The sequence below is a fragment of the Buteo buteo genome, chromosome 5, assembly GCF_964188355.1.
Source record: "Buteo buteo chromosome 5, bButBut1.hap1.1, whole genome shotgun sequence".
Taxonomy (NCBI): Eukaryota; Metazoa; Chordata; class Aves; order Accipitriformes; family Accipitridae; genus Buteo; species Buteo buteo.
Window position 1 is genome coordinate 15,996,722 of NC_134175.1, and position 27,506 is coordinate 16,024,227.

The 27,506-nt window shown below is 41.1% G+C and overlaps 1 protein-coding gene across 3 annotated transcripts in view; it reads right to left on the reverse strand.

The window, feature by feature from the left end:
- UNC80 (unc-80 homolog, NALCN channel complex subunit) overlaps positions 1-27,506 on the reverse strand; it is a 130,406-nt gene that overhangs the window by 60,021 nt on the left and 42,879 nt on the right. For 2 of the 3 annotated variants that reach the window (XM_075027939.1, XM_075027938.1), the window contains exons 22-27: positions 22,912-23,084; positions 18,217-18,429; positions 13,842-13,977; positions 10,674-10,807; positions 7,163-7,328; positions 1,814-1,914 (exon numbers count right to left, since the gene is read on the reverse strand). In XM_075027939.1, the coding sequence (XP_074884040.1) occupies positions 1,814-1,914; positions 7,163-7,328; positions 10,674-10,807; positions 13,842-13,977; positions 18,217-18,429; positions 22,912-23,084 (923 nt within the window). Of the gene's footprint in view, positions 1-1,813; positions 1,915-3,425; positions 3,630-7,162; positions 7,329-10,673; positions 10,808-13,841; positions 13,978-18,216; positions 18,430-22,911; positions 23,085-27,506 lie in introns of all 3 variants that reach the window. The other variant, XM_075027937.1, reaches the window with a different exon arrangement.

Genomic DNA, 27,506 nt, shown 5'->3' on the forward strand with positions numbered 1-27,506 from the left:
GTCAATCAGGAATAACTCAAGCCACTAGTGTTGCATCAATGTGCAAATGGTATAAAGCTGATCAGCACTGTGTAGTGTCTACCCAGCCTCTGGTCCACTGTTATAATTTTTAGTTACGGTACACTGACATAGAGTGAGGACATCGCACTCCAGCTGCTGTAAATGACAGGTAAAGGAAATGCTGGTGCATGCACAGAGGCAACTGGAACCAGTGGTCCTTTTGAGTGGTTCGCTCATGACCATTAAGTAAAGCAGGTTTTTGTTTTGCCTGTAGTTTTAGTGACCATCCATCCACACCTTCTTCCAACAAACAAAAAGAGAAAGTTCTCATACAATACTAGTATTTGCGTGGCATTAACTGGAACAAGTGATTTTTCAAATCTTCCTTTCACCTATGCAGGCTAATCACATGTAAAATGAGAAAAACATCTCAAGTTCCCTTCAGTTTATGCCTCGTATTTATGAGTCCACGCATCCTCCCACATTGAGCAAAGGCACCATGATTTATCCTAAGCTGCTTAGCTAGGGAGATCTCTAGCTATTCATTGCCTAGTACACAGTCTCATGTCTAACATACTCTGTTTAGTACACTGGAATTTCCAGATTAGGTGTAATCATTACCAAGAGCATTAAAGTACTGACAGAGAAGCATGAGCATGACAATCAAGTTCCCTGCCCTACCGCCCTCATCCAAAAAAGACAACTATCAAGAACGGCTTCTGACATCACAGTATTGGATTAAGCATGTTCTTGCCCACACTCCATAGGAATGGGGCAGTTGAGAGCAGACTGTGTGAAATACTTGGGGGAAAGAGGAGGATATCAACTCATTATTGGCAGCTCTCTTTCCCAAAAGCGACTCAGAAGTGAAAAGGCATCTGTCTTCATACACATGTGCGGGATACAATCAATCTGTACACAGGAAGTCAATCCAACTTTTCTGCAAAGCATATGCACAAGGACATACTGACTGTACTGCACCATCACAGCATGTCATGAGGCAACAGAGGTAGAGGTGTACAGTCCTTGGATACCAGTGGGTTGAACTGTGTAGACTTTCCCGGCTGAGTTTTGGCATGTCTAAATCATGGGTACAGACATCATTAGGCCCTGCATGACCAAATCACATTTGCACTGTTGTGCTCCCCATCTGTGTGATAGAGTCGAAACTACACAGGGCCCTGTTGGGTTAGACATTGTGATAGAATGATCTAATGGAATCAAAGAATGTGTTCCAAAAGTAAGTATTTTTTTCCCCACAAGCTGCATAATTAAAAGCTTATTGAAGTAGAGTTAATGGAGACAAAAATATATAAATTGGCTCAAAAAGGGGTTGGAAAAACTCCCTAGGAAAAATCATTTGGTAGTTAGTAAACATAGTGGTCACAACAGAACCTCCAGCTCAAGTGGCTTCTAAAATGCCATTTCCCGGAAGCTGAAAGCCCAGCTCACACTGTAGCCCATTCTGTTACTCTTCCTGAACTACCCACTACTAGCCATGCTGGAGACAAGATATTGAGCTAATGGATTTTTCAGCTGAGGTACCATGGCTGTCCCTGCACACCTAGAGACAAATAGTCCCTTTTCCCTTACAAATTAAATATATGAAATAGAGGAAGCAAGACAAAAACTTTCTGGTTTTAGTCCATTTTAGAAATGGCAAAGATGATTTCCAAAGGTCACAGCTTACTTATACTTGAGATCCTTGATGCTACATGGAGAAAGCACAGGTCGTGATCTGGTTATTGCCAGCACAAAAGTTTTCTTACTGAAAATGCCATCCTTGAGAGCACTGCTGGTGACTCATACTTACATGCAGCCATGACATGTTCCGATGATAGTTCTCCTCCGTGCCTGTGTTGCTCAGCACCTCGGGCTCAATGCTAGGTTCACTCGCGCTCCAAGGGCTCCCTTCTTCAAAAGAAAAATACCCAAAAGGTGGTTGTTTTTATTGCTCCCTATGTGCTTTAAGACTAGGGACAGCACTTGTAAGCCAGGCCAGCCTTGTGGGAACAGACCAGAGTACACAGAATATGCCACACTGGAAAGACTGCATTTGGACACCCCTCCCCAATCTTTGTATCATGCTGGCTTGACAATTACAAGAACCATTTAGACTTGGCTCACAGGCCATCTTGTCAGTAGCAAACACTGCTCCGTCCCTGCTTTTTTCTTTAATGGAAGGGGAGAAGGTAAACAAAAACATCAGAAACAAATTCTCTGCACCATTCAGATGCTGCAAATGGTTGGTTTAGTGATCTGCATTGACTGGGCTCTGTGGTTAAAAATATCAACAAAAATCCAACCAGAAGTGGCATCCAACTGGAAATGCCAATGGGCAAAGTCACTGCTAATTGCCCATGGAAACTGCTAATGCCATGGGGTTGAAAGGGGAAAAAAATCCTGATTCTAGCATGCTAGTTCTAAAGAACTCAGGCAAGGGAGAGATTTCTCTTGGAACTTCACTGATCCCTCTGTTTCCTCTAGCCATTTTATAACTATGGGCCTCCTATAAAACCAACGTTAATGCTGTTAAGAGATGGCTGGGGATGAATTCTGGTTAATCCTTTCTTCCTCCTTTTTAAGTGAACTGTGACTTGCCAAAGTCTACAGTACAGACAATCCCACTCTCCATGTTCACCTACTGAAGCGTCTTTTGGGCAACATAAAAATGACCATTAGGCTTGGGAGGTTATTTCAGCTCCAAATGTATCCAAACCGTAGTTTTTAGTTAACACCCCTAGCAGAGGGAGCCCCTTTAGTGCAACTGTGATGGAGATTTCTCATGGCAGAATACACATTTGGTTTCAATAAGATAAAATATATGGTGATCCATCTTTTGAAGACTAAGGCAGGCATCTGTAAACTGTAAAAATATATGTATATGCCAATATGTAGAAATATAGTATGTAGCATGTACATGTTATGTTCTACATATAGGAATATATATATTACATGTCATATGACATGCCTACAACATCATATCCTATATAGAATATGAAGTGCATGTCCGTACACACATATATCTCCTGTCTGTTACTATGGACAATAAAGTATCATATATGCATATGACCTCACATATTCATTATATCATGATTTAGGGGTGTGTGTATGTGCATATACACACGTGCATGTGCTCCCCTAAAGACAGCATGCATTTGGCTGGCAGGCACCAGCATTCCAAGAGTTCATGCTCTAACACGGAGCTCTGAATTGACAACCTGTGCATGGAGCCGATGTTGCACCCAGGATTTGAACCATGTTCCTCCCAGGCCCTAATTCAGGCAGTCCCTGAAAAGACTTTAGGTTTTTCCTAGCCTGCTAGGGTGGGGGTCTCTTGTCATTTTCTAGCTCTGCTGCAATCACATCAAGAGTTTAGGTCCTGCCTATTGTCCCCTCCCTTTCCACCCACTCATCTAAGTTACCTATATCAGTGACAGTGTCCCTGCTGTGGGACAGCTGCAGCTCCTCATTCTCAGACTCTGAGTCCTGCCGTGATAACTTGGTGCTCTTTAGGCTGCCGGCCCGGCGAATGCTGGAAAGGGAACCCCCCTTCTTCACCCGGAAACTGCGGGTTCCTTTAATCTGGAGCAAGCGGGAGCCTCCTATCCTGATCTTCCTGCTGGGAACTGTATTAAAAGAATAAAAGAGGACTTTTTTCCCCTTAATTTTTCCCCATTTAAAAAAGAAAGATATCCTGGCCCTCCCCTCCCTCCTGACCCTTTGCTGCCAGCCTGTATTGCAGCATCTTTTCTTCTACCAGAGGCTCCCTCCAAAGCCACCGCCAATGCAGCTCTGTCAATCAGGCAGTAAATATGCTTTACAGAAATGTGTTCAGCACCTCATTTCCTGGAGACCTGGTACGTCACCTCAGGCCTTGTCTGTATTTGGAATTAGCCCTTGTTCAACCACCAGCAAGTAGAGTCAGCTGCTCTAACAGAAACCCAAAACATGGACAAGGAAAACCTACGATTCACACCAATTTGATTCAATTCCTGCCAGGAAACAGGATCTGCCCAATGAATGTAAATTGCAGTTTTCTTTGCCAGCTCCTGGGGTTTACATTAGTGCAGAATCACCTCTTGCTAGGGATAGATGGCTGAATCCCAAGCATGAACAAGGCACCATGGACAAACCTATTTTCCTGTGGGCCTGGGTTCTGTAAACCTCACTGAGCTCTGCAGTAGGATCAATTATTTATTCATACAGCACGTGTGACTGCAGAAGAGTAGTCTGCTTCATGAGGCTAGCACACAAGACTTCTTTGAAGTAAGATTTGCATAAATCCGTGTCTCTGCATGTTACTCTTCATCATTAGAATGCTTTAGAGGAAACGGGAGCACGTAGATCCTCTCCTTCAGACAAATCAGCAGCTTTCAGGCATTAACAACATCCATTGACACTCTGCATTTTTGATGAGCACAGACATGAAATGGTTCAATGTTCAAAGCACCAACTGTTTGCACTTTCATTCTCCTCTTAGTTCAAAGGCAGTACATGGCAGTATGTCAGTCCAAATGTTGCAACACTCAGTCATTTTACTGCAGATCTAATCAGGCAAGGCCATGTGTGATCAATTACCTTTTGGTGTGTTGTTGAGAATGAACAGGATACAGCTTTTTTGATACCACCGGTAAGCAAAACATTTTAATAGAATTGTATTTTGGCTTCAGGAAAAATCAAACACACCTTTACTCCTGAGAATGCCCCTAATTCCTCCAGAATCCAATTCCCACTCCCATTTCCAGTGGCTAATGTCCTGGCCGAAGACAGCTGCATAGGTTTTGAGAGCTACTCTTCAGTCCTCATGAATCAGCTGGACAAATCACTGTCGAGTGACCAGAGAACCTCCCTCCAAGTGACCATGCTGAGGTCCTTAGCAATCACTACTGCTTGAATTCTGTTCAGATCAGGCTCTATACAGTGGTTCAGTTCCCCCGAACGCCAAACCACTTAAGCACTTGTAACTGCATTTCATGAAGTCTGCAGAATCCCATTTTAGCACCCAAATAGTACATATGATCCTCTGAGAGCCTGCATCTACCTAGCTTTAGTGTCTGTATTTCAGACCTACCTGGAGCAGATTCTATACAGTAAACTCATAGCTTTTGGACAGTTGTTAAGCCACGCCTGGGGTGAGAGCAAAGTTTTTAACACTCCAGAAAAAATGAAAGGAAACAGATTAGTACTCATCAAAGAGGTTGAGATAAAGAAACCTGTCACTGCAGGCAAGAAAAATTTAGTTACATTCACAGGACAACATTTTCTTATCTAGAAAAGTGTAGATTATGAAAGATGCCTCTGCATCTGTTGTGTTTGGCCCACGTGGATCCCCAGAAGAATATGCTGTGGCCAGAGAAAAGAACATAATTATTGTACTTTTAAAATATAACATTATCTTGCATATATTTAGCTTCCAAAATACCGCAAATACATTTTTGCTAGAGTATATTAGTATATTAGGGTTCAGTCTTACTACCATAGTCACTTTTCCCGTCTCTAAAATGTAGTAAAGAGGCAGCTTTAGTAAAGGAATACTACATGACAGCTTAGGGAAAAGGGAGAATGGGGAAAAAAAACCCAACTGACACTGCAAGGAAAATGTAGTTTAATAGAGTCAAGGATGCAGAAAGATAATACTATCTTTGCAAAAATAACTAAATTCTGCATTATGCCTGTAGCACAGTTACACATGAAGGAAAACCTAAGTCAGCACTGTCTCTAAGGAAAATAGGATAGTTAGAGACCAGTCACCAGCATTTTCCAGCAGGACTGCATGCTTGCAGGCATTCTCCCACTCGGGTAACATCCCAGTGGATCGGACTGCTGCCTGAGAGGCTGAAAAGTGGTTTCAAGAAATTCTCATAACTATCTTAAAAAAAACCACCAACCCCCAAACCAAGCTTTTCCTCATCTAAGTAGAAACATCTTGTTCCACTGATCTTAGATTATCAGACAGACCATAAGGCTGTGTGCTTCTGTGGGCTGCCAATATGCCAAGGGTACAAAAAATGAGATTGAGCCTGAATCTATCCAGCTCACCTTTCTTAGACGGATACCTAGCTGTCTTCACAGGAGTAACTGCCCCACCTGATGCACAATTTTGGACGCAGTTTTACACCATGTAAGTCTTGGAAGCAGTTCTAATATTTTGTCCAGTAATTGTGGCAGGGTCACAGCTGAAGACAACGCAAACTTTATCCAAAGCCCCCTGAAGTTAATAAAAGCTCCTCTGAATCATTAATACACATTACAGTTCCTAGAAGATAACTAGCCACAGACTCCATCCTTTTCAAACAATCATCAAACATTTATCCTTTTCAAACAGTCATCAAAATTATCATTCAAACATCTGAACCTTTATATGGCTATTATGAGACAGAATTTAAACAGTTCTAGAAAACTTGTTAGAAGGAGAATCATTTACAGGTAACTGTCTGGCAGTTTAGCCTCTAATTGCAAATACGCATGATGACTGTATATTGTATTGCAACACTTGTACCATTAGATAGTATGTGAGTTTTGCATGAGATGGCTCAAAAATGAAAACAATCTGCTGTTCTCAGCAAACACAGTGAGCTTGAGGTTTGCTTGTACAGTATACAGTATGTTGGTAACATTAATCTGCTAGCCATCAAAAGCCACACAGGTACGTGTTTTTCATGTGGTAGCAAAGAATTCAAGAGATCAAGTGATCAACCACTAATTCTGTGAGATGCCATGATTTTCAAACCGGTACAGATTTTCACAGAAAGATCCCAGTCTTCCCTCCTATTTGTGGCTTTCCCAAAATGAAAAACTATAATCAGAATAAAAAACAAACAAGAACACTTTTGATCTTTATTTTTAAAGTGAATCAAATAGTGATGCTTCTCTCAGCATTCCACTGAGAGACAGCTTCAAACAAGGCATCCTCCTTTTTAGAAATCTTCCAATGCTCTCAATCGGTTTCAGTCATAGCAGTGTTTCATAAAATTTAACATCTTTGCTTCGCACATTTGTTATATTGAACCCTGAAGGTCAGGAGCATCTCAGAAATGATTCAAAGCCACGTGACTCCATGGCCATCTGCTTTTTAACACAGTCTACGCAAATGAAAACATAAAATCAAGCGCCACTTCACAAGCCCTGAGAATACAAAAGCCTTATTGTGCTGACAAACCTTTTTTCTCCTCGAAGCCAGCCTCAGATTTGAGGGTATGGCTGCTACTGTGCAGGGAATCCTTTGAATCTTCATTTTCATCCAGAACCCCAGCAAAGCTGATCTTTCTCTCATACCTGTGCCGGTCCATCTCAGGATCCAGACGCAGCCTGCAGGTCTCCAGATCCTGTGGCAGAATGTAGACCACAGAGATGTGCAAGCAGTATGAGCCCCCATGCTTTTCACTGCAACCATAGAAGGTTCAGGAAGAATTGCTTCAGATGGAAATTTATTTCTATGACATAGTTCTCCATCTACCCTGACACTTTCTAAATCCAACTACTCTTTGGGCTTGCAGCATGCTGAGCCACGCTGTCGGGGTGGAAGAGTTAACAGGTGTTAACACACGTTTCTGGTTAACACTGCTGAGTGAATTGGCACCCTGTCTGCAGGTCCATGAGGGGGAAAACACATAAGTCCCTAATGAATAGGTGACAATAAAAGGTGGCTGTTGCCCAAGATGCTGGGTGGATGGTTAAGTCTCTACTCCAAAAGGCTCTCCTGTGGTTGATCAGGGAATGCATTGCCACCGTACCCATCAGAGGCAGAAAAGCTGAGAGAAAGCTAGCTGACAGTGCGACAGCCGTGACAGCATGGCCCAGAGCAAGCTTTCTGTGTGCAGACCAGGCTAAAAGGACACAGTGGAAAACAGAAAAATGTTGGCTGCACTTAAATTCTGGAAAATAAACAGCATTGCACCAGAGAGAAGCTAGTTTGCACCATAATTTTCTCAACAGAAATGGCACCAGTTGTGCCACCTACTGGCTCCCAATTTGGGCCAAAAAAGCAAAAGTCCTAAAATTCCACAAGCTATGGATTATCATCCGCTTTCTCTAACCACAGCTAGAAAAAGTGAAAGAAAGACCATGAACTCCCACACTGGCAAATAGAGTTAAAATGCTGGGCTCTTTAAGAACATCATTTGTACCTTTTGACTCGGGATGTCATCAGCTTTGAGATCTCCTCACCCAAAATCTAACTAGCTGAAATCTAAGATGACACAAAGCTCCTTGCTGTGAGTAAACGGCTGATGAATGTGAATGATAACATCACTGAAATTATCCAAAATAGTTATCCCTGATAAAATTATTTAGGCTCAAGAGAGCTCATACTAGAATTTACAGACAAAACTCCTATAGAAGTTACTGGGAGCTACTTAGGTAGTGACAAAGTCTGCTACTCTAAGAGTTGGTTTGGGGGAAAAAAAGGGGGGCCGTCTTTTCAAACATATGTTCTAGAATGAGCTGTGCTGAAATGGGTTAACTAGCCTATCTAACACTAGCTGAAGGCCCCAAACCATTTTCAGTCAGCTTTGCATCTCCAGGGAAAATTATCATAAATGATTGTCAGAAAAGCTAACAGTTGATTGCCATAAGGGAAATATTTTTACTTCGCTCAGTAACAAAACCTGGGATATAAGAAGGTGTGTGCCTAAAGTAATGGTTTGTAGTATCTCTAGCATTGAAAACTCCCATGCAAATAGTTGAAAATGTATCTAAGAGTTTAGGATATGAAATAAAGGCTAAAGTGTTTCAGGATAAAAAAAATCTGTGATCAAATCTGTCTGAATTACAGCAGCTTCATAAATTAGCATGCATAAGCTGTGCCATGATAGCACTACAGGTATATTCAAGGGCACGGTCAGAGTTCCCCTTCCTGGAGTGTTTAAACACATTACTCATCCCAGCTCTTTGTCAACATGCTTACATTGGAAATTGCTGGCCCCACAAATTAACTGACAGAATGAAATACATCCTCTGAGCACACAGTTAGTCTGACTCCATCTATCTTCAGCAACTGCTAAGCTAAAATGAATTACTTTCCACCACAGCAAATGACAAGTTCCAGTTCTCTGCCTCTACTGTGGCAGCAGTAGGCTCCAAGAGAGTGTGTTCATCACCCCCATCCATTTGCAAAGTAAGCTTGTATCTAGTAGTATCTAGTCCACCAGCTTCATTAGAAGGCTTTGGTTGAAACTTCAGTCAGGACTGCCTACCTCACTCAAACATAGGTATGGGTGCTTATGTCCTCAGCCTGCCAAGTCTGGATGGACTGTGGGTAGTTAAACTGGTTCACCACAACTAGTTCAGTTGCAAATGCTTCAGTTCTTCAAGGCTAAGTCTGTGCTCATACCTATGGAACAGCTATGCCTACAAACACCAATGGAAGTGAGATTTGCTCTACTGGAATTTCAGCTTTATGGACTGTAACATTATGTACCTGATTCTCCTGGAAAGGAAGCATCACTCCATAAATATAGAGACTTAATATTTTAATCTGGAGTGTTGTTGGCTCTTGTTTTTTCCCCTGTACAAAGTTAAAAGAAGCACTCTATGGCCATTTCCTCTAATAGGATCTTGCATAACATGACCTTAAGGTTTCTTCTGCCTACACATCACAGAATAATTCCTCCTCCTTCTCTCCCATATACAAGTCTGAAAAGCTATAAATCAGTTGCATTTCTATCTGGCACAAAACCACAAATTTCTGTTGACCTTCACTACCCAACATATTCTTAGTTCCAAGCCTAACTACTTTACTGAGGTGAATTCTAAACCCTGGTATCGTCCTGCTTTTGGATGCAGTCATTTATTATGTGGCAAAAATATCAAGAAAGTGTTTAGGAAGACTTCTGCTGAATTTATCCCTGTGTTTTAAAATTGCCCTTCTTGCATACCTGGGGGCTAAGTCACTTCATCATAGGTCATCTACAGCCTTTGAAATGAATTTCAGAACCTAATTACAATAATGTCCAGCCAAATCAGCCTGACAAGCACAACTGTCATAAGCAAAATTTGATCTAAGTCTGTCATTAACAAAAAACAGAATAGTAGGGCTAAATCCTTCGTGTTCACTTGGAAACTTAATTTCTCATTCTTTCTTTATAATTTTTATCTTGATTTCCTAAAGAAAATAGGCTTAAAAGATGAAACTGCACATGAGCCATTCAATTCTCATCTCATTCCATGCTAACCACCTCTGAAGCTCATGGTCACCTTCAACCCAATTTGACAAAAGATAACTGAGTGCCTGTGTGTTTTGTGAAACAGGCTGAAAACAATGTTAATCAGCATTATTAGACATAAGAAAATCCACACAAGAATGAACCACTGGAAATCAGGTTTCATGGGTTCTGCTACTCACAAAATTAGTTGTGACCTAATCAGTCATTTAGCTTACTATTCATTCCAGGATTTGCCTGTGCCTCTCTCAGTCTCATGGAGGATTATTTCTTTCCTTGCTTCTTTGTCTCTGCTGCTTTCTTTTCTTCCCCCAGTCCCTTTGTCTTATCTTATTAATCAACCCATTTGATGTGCCCTGCCCATCTTCTATTCACCCGACAATGGCTCCTTTCTCCCTGCATCAAAGATCAACTTGAGTTATTACCCCACCCTACCTCTCCTCAGACAGGCCCAGAGCCCAATGACTTCTGTCGGCATGGCTCCCTCTCCAGTGTGTGTTGTCCACTTACCATAAGAGGCTCAGTACGTGGCCTGGGCATGTAGGGAAAGGTCTCTCGAAGGAAAGTGGTTATCTCCAGGAGAAGCTGACAGGCTGCCATTTTCAGTGCAAAAGGACAACAACATTTGGTAGGATTCACAGTGCCTAGGAAAAAATATTTCTATGGTGAACAAGGAGATTATACAAAACCTGGAATCAAGAGGTGATGGACATTTTCACATATGGTGCACAATGCAAGCTGCACTAAAAAATGAGGAAAACCCAGACTTCTATCTGCGGGAGCATAATCATGGACTCAACGACAGATCAATATGATCATAGTTGAAGACCCTTTACTAGAGCATCAGACATCATTTTATACATTGGTTACATCTGTACATGCGCTTAGCTATTTTACTATTGGTTACACACATTATTCACGCGCTGTCCACACACCTAGTTACACTTAATGATTGGTTATAGTAACACTGTACATGTGCATAAGCTTAGGACATAATTGGTTATACTAACTAAAACATGCGAAACTTGTCTCAGTCTAATTGGTCAAGATAAACTGCCGAATTGAGGTTCTTTGTGCCAAGTTCCCTTTATCGTGGAATGCGCACCTGTGTTCTTCTAATTGGCATCTTTCTTTTTTTGTCTTCTTGTTTATTCTGTTCAAGGCCTTCTAAAGGCGTCTGGAATGCTCTTGTGACCGTTAGCTAAATATGTGTCCACACCTATCTATGCTGCTTTTCCTACACTAAAAAGAACACAGTCAAACAAATACCAATCCATAATTTTACCAGTGCAGGCAAGAGTACTAACACACTATAGTGTACTATAGTTATTATATTATATTGTATTGTATTATATTATATTGAAGTAACACTACAGTGTACTATATTATATTATAGCACATCATGGTGAAGTACTTACTAAACATCATCTTATAGCATTTTGTATACACCTCATTTAAAGCTAATACAGGTTAAGAAGTAGATACCCTTCTTCCCCCTTACAGTTTTGCATTCAGCCAAATCTTCTGCAGTTCTAGAAAAGAGCCACTTTCAAATACAGGAACATTTCTCAAAATATATGGAGTTATGACTAGCCAGCAAAGAGGTACTGTGCCTATTATTAATTACTACCCTGATAACCAGAAAAGACAGCCTCCTTTGAATTCGGGCTTCTTTATTTGTGCAAAGAATCCAAGTGCCATTTAAAGATAACCAAGAAAAAAATAAATCAAACTGCTTAATCAAACTATACATTCAAATGCTTAACCTAAAACAAAGGGGAAGAGGGATTATTGAAATACTTGAAGTTTTGTCTCAACTGAGTCTAAACAATCAGCTTTAAAAGCCCTATACTTTGTAACCCATCTAATCACATTCAAAGCTTGAAAGGTATGAAGGGTTCTTCAGTGTGTGATCGATTTGAAATATACTACTTAGGATAATGGACAGCAAAAAAAGTAAATAAAAAAATTGGTTGTGACAACTAACCACACCCATTTTTTAATAATGCCTGATATTACCATCTACATACATTTCAGAGAGATTTGTGTTTTCACTTGCCTTCCCCCATGTATGATCTAAGTACTTTTTGCAAAGAAACACTCCAAACCAAACAAGTGAGAGGACATTGGAGGGATCAGATGAAACCAGATTAATTCTGTGATGCTTGCTAATTCCTCTGTACACATTACCAGTAATGAATTATGGACTTTGTAGGGACTAAAATAATCTGAACTATCAAATACAGATGACATGTACAGTGTAATGGAATATCTGACTGCATATTTTGTGTTCCTCAGTCTATTCCCTGCAGCATACAGGGCAGCTTTTGAATAATCTCTGCCTTCAGCAAGAATGCAGATCAGTTATTTTCAGACCCTGGCTTTCAGGAGAGTACTTGAGTTTTTAAATGGTTTTCCAGACCACAACCTGTTCTCTCTGCTTGTCTTAGGTAACCCTTTTAAAGCAGCTCCACATCCCCTTGAGTGCCTGATATCAGTGGCTGAACAGGGACAAGAAAGCCTATTCTGTCACTCAGTCATGGGAATGCAGTTGTTCATTCATGGTGCAGGAGAGGGAAAATTTTGGGTGCACCCTCCTCCTACTTTGGATATATGTCCTAAAGGGCCAATAAAATATCCAGAACAGCCACCTACATTCATGTAGCTGCTAGCACTGGCACACCACATAGTGGCACATGTGAAGGTCTAGCTTAGGGCCAACACCTTCTCTTGAGATCATTTCCCACAAATGCCATTTCACTGCTCCCACCTACTCCCCTCTACTCCAAAGTTGGCCTTTATGCAGTGATAAGAACAAACCCAGAACCACAGAAAAAGAAACCAGAAGATACATAAACAGTGCTAGCACACTACATCCAATGGTGAACAACAGTACATGTACACAGGAACCAGTACATTACAGCACACACATATATACAAATGGTGTCTGGAGAGGACATAATGTTTGTTACCTCCTTCACCTACACCTACAACAATATGTGTTTTGACTTAATTTATTTTGATTCACAGGGTTTGTTATAATTTGCATGCCTATTTAGACTTTTGGAATCAATGATCTGTCACCCCCCTCCCACTCTTATGTACACACAAGCACAAATCTGTGTGTTTTAGTCATCTTGTTGTTATACAGATTTTTAATGATACTTTTTATACCACAGTGCTACATTTCTGCCTGAGAATCAGGCAAATATACTGAAGTCAAGATTTAAAAGCCTTTGGTAGAGCTGTGCCAATTCACATCAGGTAAGGACATGATTCTTCAATCTTAAGAAACAGAAAAGCAGCTGATCTTACACAAATATTTTGGCAGAAATAACTGGGAAGAATGGGAGTCTGAACCACTTTTGGCACTCAGGTGACAGCAAGACTCAAGAAATAAATTATTACCCTGCTTATAATCGCAGTTGCCAGTATACAGGAATTGCAACTCACTGCCTGGTTTCCCCCCCTTTTCCTTCAAAGTCTCTCAGTGCTGCTACCCATCTGTCATGTTGTACATCCAGGCATGGAAAGAACAGGGAAAGAAGCTGGGGTGAAGGTGAGGGAGTGGGAAATACAGCTGGGTGGCAAGAGGATGAAAAGAGAAGAAAAATTAAGTGCTCCTAAAGCAGAGGTTCTTACAAGCGGGGGTTCTTGTAGTAAAGGGAGTCTCCTTACTGTCATCTAAAAAGTCTTCTTCCTCATCCTCCTTTCTGAGGCGCCTCTTGGTTTCTTCATCATAAATGAGGCCCAGCAGGTTGGCAGGGCTCTCACTCTCAGCATGGCACAGCTCGTTGAGGCGGACACCTATTGCCTGCAGACAGGGAGAAAGAGAAAGCACAAGGAGGTAAGAATTTCAGCCCCACTCACAGGTGGTCAAGGGCTCTGCCCCGTGCATGCTGTGGAGATGTTCCACCCAGAACAGAATGTCCTGGCTTTATTTTTATTGTCTGTGAATGCAGTGAAGTAGAGAAAGGGATGACAGAAGATTAATTGCTACCAAACCCATAATTTATTTCTCCCTTTTTTTCAACCGAAATTTGTAAACACTGTCAAATTTCAGGATGAAAAATTTTTGCAGATTTGGTTAAGTAACAAAAAAACCCCCAAACCTGCACATGATAGGCAGGAGGAGATTAGGTCATTATTTTGTATGAATTTCTTCCACTTTTCTTTCTGCCCTTGATATATGTGTTCCAGATTTTTGCTAAGTCTTTCCACTGAGAATGTATGTCTTCTGTTTAAGAAACTATCTTGTGACTTAGGAATCCAGTAACGGTCCCTGTTTCCTCTGCAAAACTGTTGTTGAATGCCCATGGGAAAGCCTGCTTCCATCTTTAAAGAGACTCCTTGATGCACTTTCCAAAAATAAGCTGACAACATGCTTATAAAAGCTGGGGAGGTGCATGGGCAATGGTGTAAAGGAGATCCATGTAAAGAACACAGACAGACAGATTTCCACTGAATACTGTTACATTCTCCAGAAAGGCATTGATCAGCAAAGCTACAGATAAGAGTGTGTTAGCAAGAAGAATGCTTTCCTGCTAAGACACTTCAGAGCTCTTAAGGATTTTCTTTGCTGCAGGTAGGCGAAGAGAACACAGGCAAGTATGTAAAGCTTTATCCTGTGATATCATCACTTTGTAAGGGAGGAAATGTGTTTAATTACAGTTTTCATCAGCACTTGCCATTTGGCCTTTTTGGTTTGGCGATATTTTCAGAGAAAGATACTGAAGGGGTTTTGTGAATCTTCTGCAAGTCAGAACTGATGGTCATGCCACCACCATATAATTTTCCTGTCTCAGCTGAAGTGATGCAGAAATACATAAACAGTCACTTATTATGGCTGTTCTTCCTTGCTACTAAGCAGTTCCTGTGAAATCCAGCAAAAATGAAGAGGGTAGACTCTGCTACACAAAGAGAATAAGGTGATAGTGTTGTGGCTTGCAAGCTGATGCAAATAGTTGCCCATCTCAGCTATCTGTGAGCCTGCACATTGCTAAATAAACTCCACATCTCTTACAATTATTTTTCCCCTTTCATGTTTCAGGCATTTAAAGGAAGAAATGTTCTGCATGTCTCTCCACAAAGCAGTAATTTATCACATCTTATTTATGCTGTGTTGTCCACCCTAATATTAAGGCAATCATACATAATCCCACAGCTTCCTACCTAATGAGCACTGAATTCCTAACAAGTACTATCTGCATGAATTATGCTTGGTTTTCCTAGCAAATGGAGAGCATGCCACACTTTAAAAGAAAATGCCTCTTAACAGAAGCAGCCAAAGGAAGTGACAGACTGACTTGATCAGAATAGATTTAACATTGTATTATTTCAAAAGACAGCATAACAAGTGAGATTGCTTGACTCAATATGCTTATCACTGTTACAGGCAGTCCAAATCCCACCTCATGTGGTTTACCACTTATTCTCTGATTAGGCAGGCTGAATTAAAGGAGTTGGGTGGGGAATAGAGGTTTTACATTCATTCTAGGTCTCACTAAACTTTGACAATAGCACTGTATATCACAATTAGTAAGCAATGACGGACAAGCAAGCATCCATAATTAGCACAAATCTCCAGCCTTATTTACTGCAAGAAAAAAACAGAACAAGGCCTCAGTGCATTCAGAGACTAATATATTCTTTTCTCTTTGTCCAGGAATCTTCCTTCCAGAGCAGCAGCTCTGCTGCCACCAAGCAGCAAGGATGGCGTGCTGTAGTGTTGACAAGAATCTGGCAGCATGGAGGCAGAGATGGGCTGAGCGAGTAGCCCATCCTCTACTGGAGCTGCTTAGGAGCTATGCAAGTGCAGTCATTCCACCCTTCAGGCTGATATCGCCCACAATGAAATGGGCAGGTTAACACACAGAAATGGCAGCATGTTCTACAGTGGGTGCCTGTACTACAGCAACAGAAAGCTGTTTCTCCTCACTGTTCACCTTACCTGGTTGGAATCTGGTCAGAGCCAACAAAAGCAGCCAGCTGAGGAGCACAGCTTGCAGGGCCCCAGCCCTACAGGCTTGGCTGGTGGCTGCTGCTTATGCTTGCAGCCAGCTTCATCTGAAACAGCTTCTGGGAGGAAAAGCGGTGTCAGAGGACCAGCCTTGCCCAGCATTCAACATAAAGGACATAAAGGAACTGCACCTCAGCAGTGCTACATACAGACCAATCCTGAAGTATGACTCTGTTTGGGGGCCAGTGATGCTGTGGGTAACTATACTGTCCTAGCCTCCAGTGAGAAGAAACAGAAATAATGAGTGGCGGGACAACTTGTAGTAAAAAGAGAAGAAATTTGCACTGTAAAGGCTAGTCCCCAAATCTTCAGCCTTACAGTAAAGTAAAAGTAAGGCTTTTCCCTTCTGGGATGTTCCTAAGCAGCTAGCAAACACACACTATTCCTAGCATGGAGAATGTATTCAGTTAAGTCTTACAATGCTGTTAAAGTTAAGGGGAAGAGAATTATGTTAAGTTGCCTGCCATCAGATTTCCTTGGCTCCTTTCTTGTAACCTTGCATCATGTGGTGGGGTACTTTAACATTTTGAAAAGAAAACCTTCCTAGACTTTTTCCAGCTCAGGCTATTTCAGTTTCTAAAAATGGCAGCTGAAGGGGAATCTAACTGGCTTCTAATAGTTACTGACTTGCTTTCTCCCATTTTTGTCAGAATCTGAAAAAAGAAAGGAATGTCTAGAAGCATAGAGTCCACAAACAGAGATGTATAGTCCTGACTGTCAGCGACACATGCAAAAATACAAGGACTATGTAATCCTATGTTTTTCATGTGGAAGGAGTTCTCAAAGGAGTTAGGCTAAGGTGGTGACTTCATGGAATACAGAAGCAAATACATTCACACTACACACTTTTTCAAGGAACTTTGGTATTTGTGCTGTTATTAAGATAGTCACCTGTGTTTGAGATATAACAGAGAGTAAGTAGGGTGCCCAGGTGGCACTCCCTGAGTTAGCTTCAGAAACGGAAGGAGGAGAGCTGCCAAGAGACAAAGCTTATTAGCTTGGGTGCTCAGACCCAAGCTAGGTTCTCCCCGGGGCTGTGTTTTGTGGTGGGAATGTATTGACACGGTCAGCACTAGCTCAAGGTTCCCTACAATGTGCTCCACTGAGAAGCATGCATTGGTTTAACATAGGAGAATACAGGTCAGCAAGGCTTTTTTGGCATTGCTTATTTAAGTACCCCAAGATTGCATAATACAGTTTTCAAATTCCCCTGAGCCTTGGATTTTATGTCTTTTTTTTTTTTTATCATGATGCTCACTGTAAAAATCTCTGGTTTTGTGAAGAGAGCTGAGAAGCACAAAGCTCACTTCCAAATACATATATGTAACAGGCACCAAAGAGGTCAAAAGAACTTCTCCCACTCTTTTGAGTTGTGTGAAATGACTTGCAGTAAGTGCCAGACCTTCAGCAAGTATAGCCTGGTGGGTTTCCAAACAAATTGCAAGGTGGCACTGACAGGGCAATTGCCTAGTTCATGTATGGTAAGAGATCGTGATCAAATAAAACTAGAAGAAGCCAAGCTCAAAACAAACAGAGACAGTTCTTTAGATGACATGTAGCAGCCCTGTAGAATTCACTGCCAAAGAATGATGAATGCTAACAGTTTGTATGGGTGCAAAGAGAGACTGAGTGAGTACATCAAAGAGAAATCCATTACTAAATATACAGCACCACATCTAGCTCAAGCAGCCCTGGGCTAAAAATATTTGGAAGCTAGAAAAAAGCAAGTAGTATCACACTCCCTGCTCTCACTCTTCCTTAGGCATTTACATATGACAAGTGCTAGAAACAGGAGAGTGGACCAAATGGATCCTCAGAGGGAACATGGCAGGGTGAGGGGAGGGAAGGGGACACTGTTACGTCCTAACAAAGTCCATTTCCATTAGGAGATGAGCTGATTCTGGCAGGCTGTGAAGTGCAAGTTGGAAGCGAGGCTTATGAGTCCCCATTTTACTGGAACTGAAATTCTGTATAGGATCCAATTACCTTTACATTTTAGTATATTTTTTTAATGTAAATAGAATAGAAACTTACATCTCCCCACTGGTAGAAGAGCTTAGCTGCATTCCATTGCAGCTTCTGGTTCCTTTTGTTGCCCACAATGGGAGAACGTCCACGGGACAGGCCTTTCTTAGTAATGTTCACATGGTGGCCTTTCATCCACTCGGGCCAGTTGCCACGATTACAGCGGTGAACGAAGCGTGCACATTCGAGGAACAGGGCTGCTCTTGCCACTACAGGAGCTTCCTGAAATGTTTGCAAAAAATCTTCCTAAATACAAATACATTGGAAAAACTCTCTGAGCATTAGAGGATTTTGTGCTTTCATCAATTGCTTTGCAAGCTTGCCATGGAGTCACACAGACTGAGCAGTCTCTCCATCAAAATCTGAAACCAGGATCTCTGCCGTTAAGTTTCACCTCTTGAGCTAATAAAACCAAGGCTCATAAACACTGAACAGTTATGCTTAGTCCAACCACTAGAGGGGCAGAAAGAGCCACATTATAAACAACCTTGTACCAGTACTCCTCCCTAACACTTTCAGAAACCATGTAACTGCCAAAAAGAAGCGTGCATCTGACACTGTTACTTGAGGAATGAGTCAAGTTTTCTTTTCACCTTCACTAGTAAGGCTGCCAATATTGTAAGTGAAAATGGCAGCATGGCCACGTGAATCCTAGCATTTGTCATGTTCAGTTCTGCTTGCGCACCTTGGGGGTGGAAGCATGAATGGAGGTTTGCTGAAACTAGGAAGAGTGCTATTTCGAACTTATATCAAGCAGATATGGAGAGTGAAATCCATTACTGGGGTAAGTCAACAAAATTTCACTGGCCTAACTTCAATGGCCTTAGCAAGCATCAGATAATTTAGTACTGAAACATCAGGCAGCTGAGTTTTGAAGCGATTGACTATTTTCCAGAGGAAAATCCTCCTGTCCTCAGCTTGAAAGAGAACTTTAATGAGAGAAATGATATTGAGTGTATCTTAATTTGTATTAAATTACCCAGCAGGACCCATGCTAGACCAATAAAAATGCTTCTGAAACTCTCAAATATGTTCAAAAATGGACACTGTAATTTGTTTCCTAAAGGGTAGCTTAGACTCAGGAAGGAGCTTTACTCCCAGCAGTCTACAACTCTGCAAAAATAACATCTTTACAGACACGGAAAGTGACTAAAAGCAAATGGTTCTTCTCATTTCCATTTAATTTCCCCGCCTCTCTTCCTGCAATTTGCACAAGCAAAAACTCCTATGGCCAGCAGGTTGTAAAATTAAGAATGCAACAATGTCCACAATTTACAAGCTGGCTTTGAAAGGTTCCCTAACAGGGATTTCACAGAGCACAAACGTGTATTCCACACATTTAGATGCTGACAGCTTTAATGAGGCCATTTAAACAGATGAGCACCTACTTATAAGGGGAGGTTCCTCATCTGTGGTCCATCCATAAATAACAGATGGTCACTGAGACCACAGAAGATGGTCTGTGGAACATTATTAAATAGTGCCTCCAATAGTGCTTTAATCAGCAAGAAAGCAAGAAATTTTGGACCAATGCTCCAAAAGTTTGGGAATTGATTTAAGAAATTCTGTACTGCAGCTAAACTTACAGCCAGAAATTAGTACCCACAGGATTGAAAAACGTCAAGACTTTTAGGGGACTGGCAAAAAAAAAAAAAAAAAAAAGGATTATGTTTTGTCTACATTAACAAGAAAATACATGTTAATTGCTTCCTGACACAACATCCTGTTGCAGCTTTTTGCTCATAATTCATCAAAAGTTGGAAGAAAATAGCAAACTTTTAGCAATTCTCTTGAATAAGAACATTAAAGCTGGCCCAATGTTCTGATGAGGAAGGCAGAAATCTGAAGCCAGACACTCATTGACAACCAGAAACAAAACTAATACTTAGCACCTGGAAAAACCATTACAAATTGCTTGTTGCTGACATGCAATACAGAACACAGAATAGGTGCGGATTTTATTCTTTTATTCTCACAGACTAAAACCTTAACCATGGAGACATACATGAAAAGATGAAGCCCCAGCCCTAGTCTCCTCCTGTTTTAGTTCACCACTGGTAAAGTCACAATTTCTTAGCATATAGGAATCTTGTAAAGATATGTGTTGTAAACATTATGGAAGCACTTAACTACTGTAACTGAAGGAGGATATGTAGGATGGGGGGTAAAGGGAAGGAGCAGAAGTTCCAAATTAAAAATCACTGAAAAGACCCCCTGCATGAAGGAGGACTTTCTGAACGTCATGGGGCACAAGCTCCCTGTGATTGCTTACCTGAGGCTCAGAGAAACCTGAAGCAGCACCAAGAGAAAGATGAAGATGTGACAGAATGGACAGGGATGGATTCACACCACAGAGAAACACATCACAAATGGAGAGAAATGAATCAGGCAGGTGATGCATAGCTGAAAAGAACACAAGTTACCATGGTCACTGTCAACACAGCAGCAATACTCTCACAAGCCTGCCAGTGCCTGTGAAACTGTTCACAAGTCCACTTTTAACATCAGACCTAATATATCGCTTTGCCTTTTGAAAATTGTTCTTGTACTGTATAAATTGACATGAATAAGAATCCACCATTTTCTTAACAAAATTCCAAGTACTCCCATTGGAGCTCTTCAACAGAGAACCTGATTCAAACTATTACTTCAAAAGCCTGAAAACAGAAGTTAAAAAAACAGAATGTTTTCTGTTGGGTGTGCTCTATTGACATAAAATGTGGGAATTTTCCCTAACAGCATACATTGTCATTAAGCAATACAGTGAGATGGCAAGCTGTCATCTTTTGAAACCTGCAGTGCATGTGACTTCTTAACTTCCATCTATCTCCAATACTTTGTAGATGAAAAGCCAGCTGAGCAGGTACTTGTAAGGAGTCTCCCAAGTCTGTAATTAGAACAAGCCTTCTTTCATCTTTAGCTGCAGACCTTCTAGAAATTCTGATACCAACGCCTTCCACATCATTCAGCTGAAAGGAAAGAGTCAAACTCTATTTTGTAAAAGCCAGCCCTGGAAGGCAGAACAGATGTCTTCAAACACTTTACTCTGAATAGTAGTTTTCAGTTGACTTCATACATGGGCACAGAGTAAGTTGGTCTGTAGCTTAAGCATTTGACAAATTTAAAAAACAAATAAGACATTTACAGGCTATGGGGACATAACTGCCAAACCCCTGTGTGCTAATAAATCAGATGATAAACAGAGTAGTGCATCCCCAGAGGGAACTTGGTGACATACTTGTCAGCAATGATCTCCTTCCTGCCCCTGCACCTTACATTCCCTGTGTTAGTTTAGAATTTGCACTGAGGTGGCAGCCTAGCAGCCTTGAAGAATGAAGTTGTCTTTGTGCAGCACACCCAGCAGGAGTGACTATCTCCCCAAGCCACCTTCTGAGTTCACTGCAAGCCTGACTGGTAGGAACCACTTCTGACTGTGAGAGCACGAGACAGGCTTCCCTATCAGCCACTGCTTCCATAGCTTCCAGACAGAGGGACAACAATCTCCAACAGGAAGAGTGGAAACCAGTGAAGAAAACACCTGCCTACTGGAAGATGGACGGGGACCAGTCCAAACAGTACAGCTAGATGTGAACTGATAGCAACAGTGACTTTGGGCCAATATCAATGCACACTTGCTTGAATCTGCAGCCCAAGGATGCAAGATTAAGAAGAACATATAAAGGAGTGGTGAACAGAGTGTATCATCCATACAACTATGGAGCAGACAAGGCAGCACAGATCAGGCACAGCACTAGCAGTATGGGAGAGTCCACGAGCCTGGCATCTCCAGCAGCGAGCAAAAAAACTGAACATGAGCACAAATGGCATGAGTCAAAGAGGCAAGAGGCGGGGAGTGGGAAGACAAAGGGATAGAGAGAATGTGGATACTCTGAGAGTAGTGTTTTTCAATCTTTTTCAGTTTGCAGACATCCAAACACTTATGGAAGGAAGTAGAAGAGCACTGTGCACAGAAGTTCTTAATAATTAGCTGGCTTTTCATACCTCTGTTTCTCACAATCTTGAATTTGTCACATAAGCACCTCACAGAGCCCCACTGGCCCATGAACTGCAGGCTGAAGGCTACTGCTTTAGAAATGGAAGGGACTGTTAAAAAAACAGCAGCTGCAAGGAAAAGGAGGAGGAAGATACAGAAGAGACACTCAGTGTCAGGAAGGAGGCACTGAATAGTGTCACTTCTGTGATTTGCGTCTGTAAATTAGCAATATTTACATTTAAAAGCATGCACACTCTGACATTTAAGTTTTTTCCACTGCTGGGCTCTGGTGACTCATAGTTCACTGCTGCCCAATGTATTTATAACTCTGTCAGAACTCCTGAGTGGAATTACTGTGCCTCTCCAGGTAGTTATCCGCTCTTCAATCCTTATTCTGTAGTTTATTATTGACACTAGGAGCAGAAGCAGAATGGCTGTGAGCAAAATTTGAAGTCTGACAATAAAAGCTTTGCGCTAGAAATAATCTAGTTACAGGGAGATATGTAATAAAAAAAGATCCATTTTGTCTGCATGCTCATCCAGTCACAGATGCTAAAACTCCACCTAATAACAGCAACCCCAGTTGGCATTGCTGCGATGCTTTACCTGCTTTCTGTGCAGGCATGAACAGCATTAGTGAATAAAAATGGACCACCACATATGCACATGCTCTCACTCAGCAGGTAAAAATACACCAATGAATGACTTACAAGATCTAGGGCTGCTGCCAAAATGGAGGCATCGGGGATAGTGCCTGGTTCACAGCAGTTCAGGAGAAACTGAAAGCGCTTCATGCCTTGGCGGATTGCTCCCAGATTCACAACGTTCTTGGATTTTCCTCCTTCTTGGTTGGAGGTCAAGTGATCATCAAAGCTATGGCAACCTAAAGAGGTAGAGAATACAGAGGGGATGCAGGGAGGGGTAGGGAGAAGGGAACACAGTGTCTCACCAATAAAAAAGTGGGACAAAAATTCTGATGAGTACAGTCTTGGTCTAAATCCCTTCCTCACCTTGATGCACTATCTTGAAGATAACAGGGGCATTTTTACAATATTCATGACGTCCATGAAATAGGCATACAGCAAGCCAGATTCTGGTCTTGGTCATACTGATGTCTGCCCCAAACAATTCTACTATACTCGGTGTGGAAGCCCAGGATCTACTTCAACATAGGTGAACTAGGATATGGCCCTTCCTCCCCACTTCTTTAACACAGATCATCTTGCTTACTGTCTTTCCTGAATAGTCTCCTATCTTACTTCTTTATTGCCTCTAAGTTTACCTTAAAAAGGAGCATACATAAACTTTATTCCTCATATATCAATTTAGTAATATATCATCTACTAGGACAGAAAAATCAGTAGCAAATATTGGAAATGTTCTATGTGGAAATCAAGTACGGTCCTTTTTTTAGGCATACATCTTCTGCAATTACCAGAACACCCAAAGTGAGACTGGACTCAACTCTTAGGTATCATCATCATTCCAGCCTCTCCCCTTGAAGTGTCTTGCACTCTTTGGGATGGAAAGTTCCCTAATAAGAGCTCCTTTTAAAAATGAAGCTAGCATCCTGCTCCAGGGTTTCTTTCACGCACGATTTTAAACTCCATATATAGAGTTCACATGATAAACTAATTAATTCACATGATAAACTAATCCCGTTGCCGATGGGAATGAACACTTCTGAATGCAGAAGATCATTACGCAGTTGGTACCCAGAGTTGAGTGGTAGAACGACACAGATGAGAAATCAGGAAAGTAGTTTCAAGGCCAAGGTGGTTGGTCAAAACAAGAATAGTCAGCTTCTGGGCTTTTTGTCTTTATACATAATACTCTCCCTGTTTACATGTGAAAGTACGAAAGTTTGCAGAATACTGAAGGATAAAGCACTGAAGAAGAGAACACTGAGTGGAGAATTCAAGATTGGCTTTAAACATGGGTTTGAAAGACAAGAGGCAAAACGTCAGCTCTACATGACTTTGTGACTTCTCCTTCCTCAGGAAAGAAGAATGGCTGAAACTCAAAGTCCCTTTGAGAGTGCACTCCCCAGAATTACTTGGAAAGCACTTATGTACCACAAACAATAGTCGCAACAGAAAACGACAACGCAGATCTTCACTTTTCCCCTGAAGACAGAGGTATATCAAATTTCAAGAGACTTCTTTATGACATCTGCAGCTTTTCTCTCTCCAATGAAGCTGTACCTAGTTTTCCAGTAAACAAAATATTCCTATGTTGGGAAGTATTTCATCAAAATGGAACAAACACACAAAGTAGAAAGAACACGTAGAACACTTACATAAACGAGCAGGCACAAATACCCTTTTCTTCCAACTCATCCTGTTTCCTTATAGCCTGTAGCATGTTATCTGAGCCTTTCTGCTATGGCTGTTGTAACAGTAACTCCTTGAGTTACAAACAAATGTTTTGTATTCAGGGCCCTGTAAGGGCTGTGCCTGTATGAAATAAAGAACATTCTTCTGATACAGAAAGGCATGCCTAAGGCATCTCCCTAAGCCCCACTATAAAGATTTAACAGAGGCTTTGTCCATCTGGGCTCAGTGGTGCTACCTACAGTCTATCACTACAGCCCTTTGCAGTCCCAGCCTTGCGCTTTGTTGAAGCTTTGCAAGAGAATCCTTCGGAGGCAGCTGATGACTGTCCTCCACTACACCCATCCTGGAGTAGCCTTACTGTAAGCAGGGGAGCCCTCACTGGCTTAATATTAATGTGACTCAGCCCTGCAGAAAATCTCACACAGTGAGCAGAGACCATTTCCTAACAAAGGAGGACACTGGATGCCCAAGCTCCCACCCCCGCAGTTACTTCCTATGCAAACGGAAGATCACCCTCGGAGCAAGCATGTGCTGTGGTTTGCCTGTGCTGTTGTGCCTTGAACACCCTGGCAACTTCTATGGTCACTCACAATGTCTTCATTAAGTGCCTGAAGGAGCGTTAAGGGTCTCATGTAAACATCATATAACTCACTTCTGTATATATGCTTTGTTCTTAGTTTAGGTAAAAAGATCATTAAAATAAACATTTTGTTATGCATGAATGTGCATATATTTATGTGTATATATATGTATACATATGTATACATACAGATACACACACACAAACACGTATGCTTACATACATATCCAACACAGAATTTCTACTGGTCTAGATGATATATCACAATGAAGATTACAATTTATAAATGATGTGACAAATTATTCTACATTTTATTACTATTTTTTTACTGTAATGTATTTCTCCTCTCTCTGTTTTCTTTTAAATTTGTTCTACTATGTTAAAAACCCCAAAAACACAAGAGGAAACATCACATGGAAAAAGCACAAGCAGAGTAATGGCATAGCATCATGAATGACAAGAATGGGAAGGCAGAGATAGGTTCCAAAACAATGCTTTAGGGTCAGACCTTGACAGATTTAATAGTATGCCCATCCACCTTCAACAGGCTTTTATTCTCTTCTCAATAAGCACATAAAAGCTGCTGATCTTTATGGAAAATACAAAAGCACTGGGAATTTGAAGGCCCTCTGTAATGTTGCTCTTCCACTGTGTTATAAACTGTCCCACCCTGAAAAGGACTCGCATAGATTTCATTACCCGCATACAAGTACGTACGCACAGAGGTATTACAACTACTCTAGCATTTTTGCTAATGTTATGTGGCTTTCCTTGCATACCAGAGATCCTTGTGGACATGGTGATACAACTTCATTAACTGTCCCACTTTGCCTTATAAAATTTAAATGCCCTCCCTTAGCTTCAGTTAGGGATCAGGCAATGGCCCAACCCTCCCCATCAACATCACTGGACAATTTGCTTGTTTCTCTTACTAACATGCAAGGGTCTCTGTCTTTAACCCATTGCATCACTTCTATTATGTTGTTTCTAATGCATGCATATGTCAAAACCAAGTATGTGTCATGTACATCTCTTTTCTCACAGGCATGTAAAAGACATTTCCAGTTCTCTTCATTAATGACATAAATTCTGATGTTACTCACAGAAGGCTGAAGAATGGGCACTCTAGGCAGAAGCAAACTCACAGTGGCATAAAATCAGTACTAGCAAGATGAAAAAAAAATTATTTCCTACAAGAAAATGTGAAGGACATCTTATATGAGCACTGTAGAAACAGCTGTGGCAGTCTATAAAGATCTCACTGCCCCTCAGTTTGCTCCCAATAAGAGCTGGGAGAAAACATGGCAGAAGTATCTCACACCTACTACAGCACAAAGTAGTGGATGAAGAAAACAATGCAATTCCTTCCATTGCAGGGGGTATTGACCTTGTAGCTACCAAGCTACAATAAGCTGCTGGGCTGATGCATTTTTCTTCTAAAGGAACGACACTTTTCACCTAGGAGCTAGTTGAAAACCACCACCAGTGTTCCTGCAGTGGTAGAATGATGACCAGTTTACACTGGCAAGATATGCTCATACTTTGCTAGTATCATTTGCCTGAACAATGCCTCACATGCATTACACTGCAGGTCTGGGACAGATGATGGTGAAATATATACAATGCAGCGTCAAAGTATAATGTCAGAAAATAAAAAAACATAATCCCAGAGAATGTAACATACTGTAAAGCCACAGAAATCATGGTGAAAAAGAAAATCTACTCCTTTTTGTGTGTTTTTGGGAGTCAGGTTGGGTTTTCTTGAAAAAACAGTAACAGAACTTCAAGATACAAGGTTGTCTCCCTGACAACGAGGATGAGCTCTGAGCTGAGGACATGAGCATGTGAATGACTGCATGACATTTTAAAACAGAATATATCGTGACCTTGCATTATTCATAAAGGCACTTTTCAAACATTGCTGATTTTGAAAATACATTGCAATTAAATATACTTTCATGGAAAGGAAAAGTAGAGTTGTTATTATTATGTTGTGTGCTAAGAAAAAGGGACAGCATCCCTAACGAATGGTATGCAGACACTAGACATGCAAACACAGAAGAAAAGAGATAATTATAACAAGGTTTGTGCAGGGTTTTCCATTTCTGTGCTGATCTTTGCTAAAATTGTCAAATGGTCACAAATTGGAAAAAAAAACCCCAAAACAAAAAAACCTGATGGAACACCCATTGTTATATTAGGCAATGAAAGATTTACACACCTAATTTTGAACTGAATAAGTGCTTTGAAGCAAGCATTAATTTTTCAAGTGTATTCATCAAATTCAATTTGATTTTAAAAGCCCAAATGTTGTATTTGCATAATTTATTTGGATAATCTTGATTTTTTTAAAAATTGACTTTACTAGAGTTTTTTTCTATAATCAAAA